Source organism: Phyllostomus discolor, chromosome 8 (genome assembly GCF_004126475.2).
Source record: "Phyllostomus discolor isolate MPI-MPIP mPhyDis1 chromosome 8, mPhyDis1.pri.v3, whole genome shotgun sequence".
Lineage (NCBI taxonomy): Eukaryota > Metazoa > Chordata > Mammalia > Chiroptera > Phyllostomidae > Phyllostomus > Phyllostomus discolor.
In genome coordinates, this window is record NC_040910.2 from 80,771,585 (window position 1) to 80,783,866 (window position 12,282).

At 38.7% G+C, this 12,282-nt stretch overlaps 1 protein-coding gene across 9 annotated transcripts in view; it reads left to right on the plus strand.

The window, feature by feature from the left end:
- The window catches only part of NF1 (neurofibromin 1), a 226,277-nt gene that overhangs the window by 192,174 nt on the left and 21,821 nt on the right, over positions 1-12,282 (plus strand). For all 9 annotated transcript variants that reach the window (XM_036033383.1, XM_036033384.1, XM_036033379.1 and 6 more), the window contains 8 exons: positions 51-265; positions 2,600-2,661; positions 2,804-2,918; positions 3,656-3,757; positions 5,471-5,611; positions 8,193-8,319; positions 9,983-10,114; positions 11,313-11,448. In XM_036033383.1, coding sequence (XP_035889276.1) covers positions 51-265; positions 2,600-2,661; positions 2,804-2,918; positions 3,656-3,757; positions 5,471-5,611; positions 8,193-8,319; positions 9,983-10,114; positions 11,313-11,448 — 1,030 coding nt within the window. The remainder of the gene's footprint in view (positions 1-50; positions 266-2,599; positions 2,662-2,803; positions 2,919-3,655; positions 3,758-5,470; positions 5,612-8,192; positions 8,320-9,982; positions 10,115-11,312; positions 11,449-12,282) is intronic.

Sequence of the window (12,282 nt, forward strand, 5' to 3'; positions counted from 1 at the left end):
GTTTTAAAATAAAAAAATATGTTTAAAGTCTTTTTTTTTTCCTTTTACAGAAGAGACCAAGCAGGTTTTGAGACTCAGTTTGACAGAGTTCTCATTACCCAAATTTTACTTGCTGTTTGGCATCAGCAAAGTGAAGTCAGCCGCTGTCATTGCCTTCCGCTCCAGTTACCGGGACAGGTCATTCTCTCCTGGCTCCTATGAGAGGGAGACTTTCGCTTTGACATCCTTGGAAACAGTCACAGAGGCTTTGCTAGAGATCATGGAGGTACGTAAGCCAAAATGATAAGGAACTTTAAACTATCTAGAAGAAAAATTGCTTTATTCTGTTCTACAGTTAATGCTTAAATAAAAACACTTCCATGGAACATGTTTATTGATAAAACATGTTATTTATTTGATGACATTATAATAAATAGTATTTAAATGTTTCTGGAGACTTCCAGCCAAGGTGGAGGTGTAGGTAGACACACTGTGTCTCCTCACACAACCAGAAAAAGGACAACAACAAATTTAAAAACAAAAAACAAGCAGAACTGCCAGAAAATGTAACTGTACAGAAGTCCGACAACCAAGGAGTTAAAGAAGAAACATTCGTCCATACTGGTAGAAGGGGCAGAGATGGGCAGTCAGGGGGAGAGGACTCATGGCAAGGCGGCCGCTGCCGGACCGGCGGTCCCACATTCGTGTGCAGATAAACTGGGAAGAAAACCTGGGGAGCAAGACAGACCACACAACCCAGGGTTCCAGCTAGGGGAAATAAAGCCTCAAACCTCTGATTGAGAACACCTGTGGGGGTTAAGCTGACAGTGGGAGAGACTCCCAGCCTCACAGGAGAGTTTGTTGGAGAGACCCACAGGGTCCTAGAACATATACAAGCCCACCCACCTGGGAATCAGCACCAGAAGGGCCCAATTTGATTGGGGGGGGGAATGACTGAAAGCCCTCAGAGTGCTAAGCAAGTGGCACTGTTCCCTCTCGGACCCCTTCCCCCCATACAGCATCACAGTGCATCACGTGGGTTGCCCTGCCCTGGTGAACACCTAAGGCTCTGACCCTTACTACATAACAGGTGTGCTGAGACAAAAAAAAAAGGCCCAAATGAAAGAACAGATCAAAGCTCTAGGAAAAATACAACTAAGCAACAAAGAGAGAGCCAACCTATCAGATGCACAGTTCAAAACACTGGTTATCAGGATGTTGCAGGAACTCACTGGGTACTTCAACAGCATAAAAAAGACCCAGGCAGCAATGAAGGTTGCATTATATGAACTAAAGACAAATCTACAGGGAACCAACAGTGGCGGGAAGGAAACCAGGACTCAAGTCAATGGTTTGGAACAGAAGGAAGAAAGAAACATTCAACCAGAACCGAATGAAGAAACAAGAATTCAAAAACATGAGGAGAGGCTTAGTAACTTCCTGGAGATCTTTAAATGTTCCAACATCTGAATCATAGGGTTGCCAGAAGGAGAAGAGGAAGACCAAGAAATTGAAAACTTATTTGAAAAAAATAATGAAGGAGAACTTCCCCAATCTGGCAAAGGAAATAGACTTTCAGGAAATTTAGGAAACTCAGAGTCCCAAAGAATTTGGACCCAAGGAGGAACACACCAAGACACATCATAATTATATTACCCAAGATTAAAGAGGAGAGAATCTTATTTATTTTAGTTTTTTTTTATTATTCATTTTTGGAGAGAGGGGAAGAGGGGAGAAATATCAATGTGTGGTTGCCTCTCACATTCCCCATACTGGGGACCTGGCCCTCAACCCAGGCATATACTGTGACTGGGAATCGAACTGGTGACCCTTTGGTTCACAGCCCACACTCAATCCACTGAGCTACACCAGCCAGGGCAGAAAGAGAGAATCTTAAAAGCAGCAAGAGAAAAGGAGACAGTTGCCTACAAAGGAGTGCCCATCAGACTGTCAGCTGATTTCTCAAAAGAAACCTTGTAGGCAAGAAGGGGCTAGAAAGAAGCATTCAAAGTCATGAAAGTCAAGGACCTACATCCAAGATTATTCTATCCAGCAAAGCTGTCATTTAGAATGGAAGGACAGATAAAATGCTTCTCAGATAAGGTCAAGTTAAAGGAGTTCATCATCACCAAGCCCTTATTATATGAAATATGAAAGGGACTTATCTAAGAAAAAGAAGATAAAAAATATGAACAGTAAAATGACAACAAACTCACAGCTATTAACAAATGAACCTAAAAAAAAAAAAACTAAGCAAACTAGAACAGGAACAGAATCACAGAAATGGAGATCACATGGAGGGTTATCAACAGGGGAGTGGGAGGAGGAGAGTGAGGGAAAAGGTACAGAGAATAAGTAGCATGAATGGTGGGTAGAAAATAGACAGGGGAGGTTAACAATGGTATAGGAAATGTAGAAGCCAAACAACTTATATGTATGACCCATGGACATGAACTAAAGCAGGGGAATGCGGGTGGAGGGGGTGTTTGGGGCGGAGGGGAATAAAGGGGGGGAAATGGGACAACTGTAATAGCATAATCAAGAAAATATATTTTAAAAATGAATGTCTCTGTAGAACATTTATGTACCTAAATATATGCAGAGTATCCTTTATTTTTAGGCATGTATGAGAGATATTCCCACATGCAAGTGGCTGGACCAGTGGACAGAACTAGCTCAAAGGTATGACCCAAATCAGTGTAAGTTTAAAAGTATGTATATTGTTGAAAAGATAGATAATACTGCATGATCAGTATTTTTATTTAATTACTTATTATATATAAACATAAAAATTTTTATAAGCTCTTTGGGTCTTTAATTGCAGATTTGCATTTCAATATAATCCATCCCTTCAACCAAGAGCTCTTGTTGTCTTCGGCTGCATTAGCAAACGAGTGTCTCATGGGCAGATAAAGCAGATTATCCGTATTCTCAGCAAGGTACCTCTCCCTTCTCCCTCTTCCTCAGTATCTGTGGTTCTCAGGCTATAAAGCAAATCTTGCATTTTTCTAAAGGACACTAAATTGGAACTTAATAATATGTGTTGCATGTTGCTTATTGAACCTTAAAACAGTGAGTTTTGATTCTTCACTATAATTCTTTGAAGTGAAAAACCTCCAATAAAAAATGTCTTAAAAAGAAATAAGTATTATCTCTTTTGCTAAGAAAGTATTCTTACTATTTTATCAGTTTTCAAAGGCTTTATGTGGTAAAACTAGTGTTACATAAAATTATCTAATTGGTAATAACTATAATAATGCCTGACTTATTATATTATAATATGTTATAGAAATACTAAAAAAAATAAAAACTGCCCTGGCTGGTGTAGCTCAGTGGATTGAGCGCGGGCTGGGAACCAAAGTGTCCCAGGTTCCATTCCCAGCCAGGGTACATTCCTGGGTTGCAGGCCATAACCCCCAGCAACCGCACATTGATGTTTCTCTCTCTCTCTCCCTTCCTTCCCTCTCTAAATAAATAAATAAATAAATAAAAATCTAAAAAAATAAAAATAAAAACTAAAATGTGCATTGAGCTAGATGCCAAGATCACTACAGAGGTGGAAATACTACTGCCATTTATTAATTAAGAAATTGTTCCTGAACTGATTCTGAGACTCAGTTTTGGAGTTAATGTTTTATTTCAGTGAAAGTAAAATAATTTTTTTTTCCCCTAAAAGGCACTTGAGAGTTGCTTAAAAGGACCTGATACTTACAACAGTCAAGTTCTGATAGAGGCCACAGTAATAGCACTAACCAAATTACAGCCGCTCCTTAATAAGGTAATGACTGGAGAGAAGATGAATGCATTCGTTTTGGATACTCCTGTTAAATCTTATTTTCTTTCAAAGAGTTCAGAAAATAGGTAGATTGGGAAGAAGTTATAAAGAAAACGCTACAGTTAGAGTAGTTACTTGAACTATTTACATTAGAGGAAGAATAAGTATAGAGAACGTGTTCTCAGATGTTTGTTTTTGTCTCATTAGTGCTAAAGGAAAAATAGGTCTGTGTTCTTAATTGCTTTATCCAGTAAGTATTCATAGAGCATCTGCTATGTGCTGAGTACTGTGTAGTGCTAGAGATATATCACTGAACAAAGCCAATAGAGCTCATAGTGTAAGCTCTATGAGCTCCCTGTCCTCATAGAGCTTACACTCTGGGTGAGTGTGGAGTGCACAGATAATAAACAAAGTAAGTAAACACATAGTACGTTAGTTCATGATTATTGTTGTGGAGAAATGTAAAGCTGAGTGAAACATACCCAATCATCACAAGAATTTCGGTTCTAATTGAAGATGATACATGAAAGGGCTGAAACGATGCAGTCACTGTTTAGGGTGGTCGGAGCCCATCTCAACTGTGTGACCTCAAGCAGGTCATTTAACATATCAGGCCATCACAGGTCCACATTGGTAAAATGAGTAAACTAGACTAGATAAGGGCATGGTATTCTCTTTCAGCCATAAACTGGAAGAATTCTGTGACGTGAGTACAAAGATACTCTAGGCTTGAGAGAGAGTACAGAGAAATAAATACTTGTATATTTCTGTTACTGAGTTGTACAAGCACTCTGGTCCTAAATTGTGTAAAATGGTTCTCTCATCTTCATCTTGCAAATGAAAGCGAGGCTCAGAAGGGCTAAGTAACTTGCCCAAAGGCACATACCTAATAAAAGAAAGAACCATGATTCTGATCCAAGGCTGTGCATGTATTTTCTCATATACCACACTGCCAACTAAGGATTCCCCAAAATAAATATTTTTAATTCAGAGCAGCCAGCGATTCTTGTACTGGTGAGAGTGATGAGAAAATTGAGAGGGTGGAGTCTGAATGAAAGTTAGAGAGACTGGGAGGATGTCGTGGGTGGGGGGGAGCATGGCATTAGGACTGGACGAGAGTGCCAGGTCCATGGGGAGGTGGCGTGGGGACCATTCTAGTTGTTTGGGAGAAACTGCTCAGGAGAACCATGACAGGGCAGCTGTGAAGATCAGATGGAACTAATCTAACATTCAGCATTCTTTCGGAAGGAGTTTGGAAATGTGCCCATAGGTTTTCAAGTGCACAGGTGACATGACAAAAGCAGGACTTAGGAGAGTTGTTTTGGCAGTAGTGTGGAGTGGGCTGGGATAGGGAGAAACTGGAGGCAAAAAGGACCCATACTTAGAATAAAGAAGGTTAGCATGGATAGCGTAATTAACCACAAGCAGATGCAAGAGAGACTAGTTTGGAAGAATTAACAAAACTTGGTGACTGGATTTGGAACCAGGGTATGGGAAGAAATCAAAGGAGGTAGACAGTAATGTTCTCAGCATGGCTAACAGTGTCTGGTCACACACATAGAATAGATGAAGAGCTTACCCACATATTTACCTTCCCCAAAATAAAAAATACGTGCATAATTTGGGGATAACATGCTTTGTTTTATACTGCAATGTATTTTGAACACAACTGTTCTGTGCTTCGTGTTACTAACCTGAATGTGTCTCCATGGCCAGGACTCCCCTTTGCACAAAGCCCTCTTTTGGGTAGCTGTGGCTGTGCTGCAGCTTGACGAGGTCAACTTGTATTCAGCAGGCACCGCACTCCTGGAACAAAACCTGCACACCTTAGACAGTCTCCGGATATTCAATGACAAGGTAAGCAGGCGTTCTGTTGGGAGTCTCAGACTGTGCACGTTTAGGACCTCCCTTTCATTGTCATTGTTGTCATCATTGTCGTCATTGTCCTTTAAAAATCAGAAGCGGTCTCTAACTTAAGTGTGCATTTCTGTAATGCAACTTGTGAGTATAGTTTGTTACCAGCTTATTAAAAATATTTAAACTTAACTGCATACTTTCTGTATAAAAAGAGTAGAAAACAGTACTCTCTCAATACTAGTAAACAGAATAGGGACAAATAATACTGAATAGTAGGAATAGCTATCATGCCAGACCCTGTGCATTATTTCTAATTTTTATAACCCTAAGGTAAAGATTAGCCATCTCCACCCCTCATTTCATGTATAAAGAAATAATATAAAAATAAGCTGATTCTGTCCTGACCAGAGTGGCTCAGTTGGTCAGGCATCATTCCACAAAGCAAAAGGTCATCAGTTCAGTTCCCAGTTAGGGCACATGCCTGGTTTGCGGGTTCAGTCCCCAGTTGGGGCATGTACAAGAGACAACCAGTCAATATTTCTCTCCCTCTCTTTCTCCCTCTCTCCCCCCCTCTCTAAAAATGAGTAAATACATAAAAATAAGTTTATTTTTCTTGAAAATGGCACCTAATGAAAAATTAGGTGTAATTAAAAGATAAGGATCAGGAGGTTGGATAATCTAAAGAGAACTTTTAGGTACTTAATTGTACTAGTTTTTTGTTTTGCTAATCCCACTTTAAAACATACCATAATATACCCTCTTAACATTTATCAGCCTTGACTGAGGTTGGATTTTGGTTTATAGAATATACAGGAGGAAGTCTAACAGTAAGAAATTATGTTCCTTTTGTCTTCAGAGAAAAATGGGAAGAGTCTAGGAGAAAAGAGGAGTTGTTTTGAAATGGCTATGTGTATAACAAGAGACTTGCTTGAAGTGAAATTAGCAGAGTTACAGATACAAAGAAGCAAGAAAGAGGACAGGAGCATGGTTTTAAGTATGAAGATACCTGGTCTTAAACATTATTTGTTCACTCTGCCAGATGTAGTGTGAGACCCTCAGTAGCTGGAGCTGAGTGTGGAAATACAACTTTAGAGGTAGCAGGTACCTTCAGGATTATCAGTCAATCCTCCATTACACAGAACAGAAAAGGGCAAAGAAGTTAAGTGGTTTGTCCATGTTGGTACATCTGATGTGGGACTATAGCCTCTGTCTTCTAATTCTCATTGCTGTGTTCTGGGGTGGTCTTAGGACAAGTGGGGGCAGTGGTAGCTGGCTATCGGCTATTCGTATGTTAAGAATATTTGCAAATGAAGTGTTTGTCTCTTAGGAATATCTGCTTTGGCATTTTCATTGCCAGAACAGCCCAGTAGCAGGAGCTAACATTGACTCCAGTGCCCCAGGAGACTAGGAATCAGTTATTAATAAGCTTGTTAAGGGTTATCAGGATGTAAGATGCATGAGGTATGAGGATAATGTATAACATGGTGCCTGGAGTTTCTAACAGTGTTATGTAATTGAAATTTGCTGAGAGTAAAACTTAAATGTTCTCACCAAAAAGGGGGGGGGCATGGTGGTGAATATGTGAGAGGATATGTATGTTCAGTGCTGCTCTAAACATCTCCCTACATATATTACTCCTGCTTTCCTTTCTTTGAGATGGAAGTCTAGACAGATATGAGCATGACCCTGAACACCTTTGGTGGTTTGCTTTCAAAAATCTTTATGTGTAAGGAAAACAATGGGGTTCTTTAAAAAAAAAAAAGGCAACTTCCTGGGGCCTAATCACCTCTCATGATTCAGAGATGGGACCCAGTGCTTTCCACCTTTAAACAGTCACCTTAGTAACTTTAAAGCAGATATTTCTGGAACCACACTTTAGGAAACACTATTAAAACCTTAATTATCCTGGGAAAGTCGCATAACATTTTGGAGTTTCATTTTCCTGATTTTCCCACACTAGAATGTAAAGTTCACCAGGGTGAGCACTTTTCAGCTGTTTAGTTACCTGCAAAACCTAGAACTATTCCTGGCACATCAAAACCACACAATAATAAGTCTTTGATAAGTAAAAGAATGAAGAATGCATAAATCTGTAAAAGGGCACTAATAACCTTACTACATAGGATTGCTTTAAGGTTTCGATATAATGATGCATCTGACATTATTGAATACTGTAGGCACTCAATAAATATGATCTCTCTTCATCCCCATGGATTTTTTGTCACCATGTACACAGAACACCAGGTACACAAAAAGACCACACAGTGGTGGTCTTGTTGAAGCAAAAATAATTATAATTTTTAAAAAGTCACCAGGATGTAAATTGACAGTCATTTATTTTGCATTTCATCTTTCATCAACTTATTATGTACATGATTGCCTGTCTTGCACTAACTAATTTGTAGTAAGTACCTTGAATGTTCTTCAAGGTACTTGTTCTGTGGTTTTCAGTAGTCATCTGAAAATGATTTCTCTCAACTTGAAGGATTACTCATCTTGTCATAGCTGTTGAAGCAGGAAGGGGCCCTTTAAGGAAGGTCCCTGTGTGAACCACCGACTCTCTCATGCCTGTCTTTAACAGAGCCCGGAGGAGGTGTTTATGGCGATCCGGAACCCTCTGGAATGGCACTGCAAGCAAATGGATCATTTTGTTGGACTCAATTTCAACTCGAACTTTAACTTTGCCCTGGTTGGGCACCTCTTAAAAGGTAGGGGGCTTGTGTCAGAATATTTTTATGAAATGGTTTCAAGAATCCAGAAGTACTTAAAATAATTGCTTGAAATAAATTGAAATAATTTGGCTCATGTGTCTTACTGTGAAAGCAAATTTTATCTGCTTTATTGAATTATGTTTTGTTTAATATATATTTTAATAGAGCCTAATTTCCACATCAAATATCAGATTTCTTTTAAAAAGCAAGAATTGATTTTTATAAAATTCCTAAGTGCTAAACCTCCTTATAGCTACATATTAGTTAACACTAATATATCTTTTTGATTATCAAAATAAGGCAGACTGCAAATAAATATTATTTGAGTAACATATTCGAAAATGTTATCTTAGTGATTTGGTCACAGATTTTCTTCAACTTGTTTCTTATTTATTATTAATCAGTCTCATTATTGAATCACCTTTTTGGTACTCTACCCTCACCCCTCCAAATTTCTGCCTTGGTTATGGATGTGATCCCTAGCTGTTCCTCAGAGCCAGCTCATTCACCCCCTAATCCGGCTTTGCTCCCCACTGCCAGCTGCACTGCACGTTAGCTCTGGTTTATTGACACAGGACAGTCATGGCCAGAGGGGGCAGTTAACAGGAACAGCATGCAGTGGTGAGTCAGAGGCAGCAGCAGTGAGAAGAAAGGCCTGGAATAAGAAGCTGGCACAGACCAGTGGTCTTAAGCAGCATTGGATTTGGCCACAGTAGAGACTCAAGGTAGAACTTGAGTCCATAGTTTTATATCAATTTAAATGGTTTTCGGCTTGGGGGAAGGATCATGGAGGTTCCCTCAGTTTTGACCTAATATAATACATACACCCACCACTATGAATATATATACATGGTGGGGCAAAAGTAGATTTATAGCTGTGAGTACACGAAACAGAGTGTATTCTTATACTATTATGGATTAATTACTGCACTGTTTTCCATATGAACAACTTCAAACCTACTTTTGCCCCACCCTGTGTTCGATTTCACCACTGCAAACAATATTGATAGTTAAAATCTTTAAACTGAATAGGGATTGCTCAGAAGATACTATACTTACCACAGGGTACCAAGAAGAGGAACTGCAGTGGGGCTGGTCAAGTGCTTGCTTATTCTGTATTTCCAAAAGAATACCAGATATTTTCAGTGTTCAAGCCCCTATTTTAAAATGGAATAGTGTTAGTGATTAAATGCTGTCTGAAAATCAGGCTTTATCCTGGTATCAACCCTATTCATTGGGCTCTGAGAACATATACTTTCTATGTCATTGGGATTTTTTAAGTTAAAAAAAACACAATTTTTAATCATAGAATCCTGTTGTTTAAAGGTATCTTAAAGTGAGCTTCATATTTTTTAAAAACCTCTGCTGCTTCAGGGAATGGAATATCTAAAACACCATCATCTTTCCTAATTTTCATCTCCCTGAGGTGCCTTAGAGTTCCAAGAAATACTATTCTATTCCACGCGACTTGGTATTTAATCCTATGTATAATTAACTGACTACTCACAGATGTATGTTTTGCCTTCCCAAATGGCTATTCTTGAAAGGCAGGCGTTAACCCTTCTACTTCCTTTTCTTGCAGGATTTCTAGTCACAGAACACGAACTCAGCAAATACTTGTTGAGAGAATGAAGTAACTTCTTGTTTTTATTTTTTGTAGGGTACAGACATCCTTCACCTGCCATTGTTGCCAGAACAGTCAGAATTTTGCATACGCTACTAACTCTGGTTAACAAACATAGAAATTGTGACAAATTTGAGGTGAATACACAGAGCGTGGCTTATTTAGCAGGTAAAAACACAAAATAGGCAAAGTTAATCTTACCACACCTGTATATAAGGACCTACAAAAAGATACAAACACCTGTGGGTCCTTTAGCTGGTTGCTTAGCAGGGTGAAGAATTCACAGTCCAGTCCTATGGTGGTAATTAAATTTTGAAAGTTTTAGCCCTGGATGGTGGGGTTCAGTGGATTGATTGAGTGCTGGCTCATGAACCAAAGGATCACTGGTTGGATTCCCGGTCAGGGCACGTGGCTGGGTTGCAGCCCAGGTTTCCATGTGGGGGCCTGCGAGAGGCAACTGATTGATCTTTCCCTGTCTGTCTGCCTCCCTTTCCTCCCTCTCTAAAAATAAGTGAATAAATCTAAAAAAAATTATTTCAAATTTTGAAAGTTTTGCCAAAACATTTTTCTGTATAAAAGAATTTACATTAAAATCCTAAGCGTGTTCTCTTTGTCACTTTTGATTCAAGACATTATTTGGCCCCTATTGTCTGTCATAAAATCTGCATTCTTTGGCCCAGCGCCCTTACACAGCCCTTCTGATTCTGTCTTCTTTCTCTAAATTTAACAGGCCTCATGTTTTAGTTCCTCTCCAAATGGAGAGGCTATTTGAAGGTAATATATTTGCCATTTCCTAGAAGTTCCTTTCTTCCTCTTACAGTCTTTCCTGATTCCGTTTGTTACTTACCTAGAAAGTTTGCTTATCCCCACCATTCCATGAAACCTTCCTTATTTTCTCTCCCCTGATTTCTCTACCCAGAAATACTTCACACTTATGCATAATACAGCTCTTGGGCGTAGTCATTTGATGGAAAGTGATGGTTCCCAATTTAGCAGACTTCAGTTTGTGGCAGCTTTTTTGTTTGAATCATTTGACCTTGGGCAAATCATTTAACATCTCAGTATTTTTCCTTATCTAAGAAATGGACCTCATAGTACCTGCTCTGCCTACTTTTTGTGTTGCAATCAAATGTACACCAGAGGACTGGAAATATAGATGCCTATGAAGTTTCTGTGTATATTTCGTGTTTATGTGCAGCCAGTCATGCAAAGCAGGCTGTAAGTCTGTCCTCAGTGTTTTATATCCTGAGACCTTACACTCCCTCAGGTGAACAGCTATTACCCTTCTCAGGGACTTGTAAGAAGTGTGTCCTGTTTTAAGTCAACTGATATGAACATTTCTAATCTGCCTTCTTTCTCCTCTTAGCTTTACTCACAGTGTCTGAGGAGGTTCGAAGTCGTTGTAGCCTAAAACATAGAAAGTCTCTTCTTCTTACTGATATTTCAATGGAAAATGTTCCTATGGATACATATCCCATTCATCATGGTGACCCTGGCTATAGGTAAGTGGACTTCTCCACAATTACATAATTATAATCAGGTTTCGGTTTTATATGCTAGTGGAGGTATACAGCCGAAAAATCCAGAAGGGAATATAGAGATAATCCAGGAAGAGTGTGTAAATCAAAACTCATTTTATAAATTTACAATATTTTATGTGGGTTAGTAATAGGAGAATCCTCCTCCTAGTGTCATGTTAACATTAGTTTGCTCCTTGTAAGCACAGACCAGCTGAATAATGAAAAGAGATGATCTTCAGAGTGTTAGGTGACAGGATGGGGCCTAGGAAAAAACTATCATGAAATACAACATTACATGCTTAATGATAAACTAAGCTATATAGATTCGTAAAACAAATATGCATAGCAACATATTATATTTACTTATATCGCATTGAAGTTATTTACAAATTTTTATAACACAGATTTAGATGATAAGATAAAATTATGTCTACTGGTATATATGGTTTTAAGGTAGTATATTTTTCTCTATAACAGAAATTACATGAAAATGTCATCTGGGGATTTTTCTATATTTTCAATTAAATAAAAGTATCTAACTTTTAGGTAGCGTTGAACAGAGGAAAGTAATGTGATATTTGTAGAGCTTATGTCATTCAACTTATCACTATCTCACTGTTTGACTAAAAGCCCCTAATAAATTCCAATTAAAATTTTAAAAGGTATGCAACAGTTTTCCAGGCATACTTGGTTTTTGATAGTCTTTTTTTTTCTTAATTGATTTGAGAGAAAGAAACATCAGTTTCTTGTTCCAGTTATTTATGCATTCATTGGTTGATTCTTCATGTGCCCTAACCAGGAATCAAAACCACAACT